This window comes from Apaloderma vittatum, unplaced genomic scaffold (genome assembly GCF_000703405.1).
Source record: "Apaloderma vittatum isolate BGI_N311 unplaced genomic scaffold, ASM70340v1 scaffold27256, whole genome shotgun sequence".
Taxonomy (NCBI): domain Eukaryota; kingdom Metazoa; phylum Chordata; class Aves; order Trogoniformes; family Trogonidae; genus Apaloderma; species Apaloderma vittatum.
In genome coordinates, this window is record NW_009722692.1 from 252 (window position 1) to 571 (window position 320).

The window sequence follows — 320 nt, forward strand, 5'->3', positions numbered from 1 at the left end:
GACCTCCACAATCGGCTGGACACTGGTGACCTGACAGACTTTGTGGAGAATGTAGAGTGGGAGGTGCTGGGAATGCCAGCAACGAGAAATGTCATCACCTATGGCTGCTGCTCTGAGCCCTACCCCGACGTGACCTACACACTGCTCCTCCGCCGCCGTGCCTCCTTCTACATCTTCAATCTGCTCCTGCCCTGCATCATGATCTCCTTCCTGGCACCCCTTGGCTTCTACCTGCCAGCTGACTCAGGGGAGAAGGTCTCGCTGGGGGTGACAGTGCTGCTGGCCCTCACCGTCTTCCAACTGCTGGTGGCAGAGAGCAT

General features: G+C 58.4%; 1 protein-coding gene across 1 annotated transcript in view; it reads left to right on the forward strand.

The window, feature by feature from the left end:
* The window catches only part of LOC104275802 (neuronal acetylcholine receptor subunit alpha-10-like), a gene marked incomplete at its 5' end in the record, with an annotated part of 1148 nt that overhangs the window by 178 nt on the left and 650 nt on the right, over positions 1–320 (forward strand). Inside the window, one exon of the mRNA XM_009871853.1 lies at positions 1–320. This exon is cut by the window's left edge and continues 178 nt beyond it. Coding sequence (XP_009870155.1) covers positions 1–320 — 320 coding nt within the window.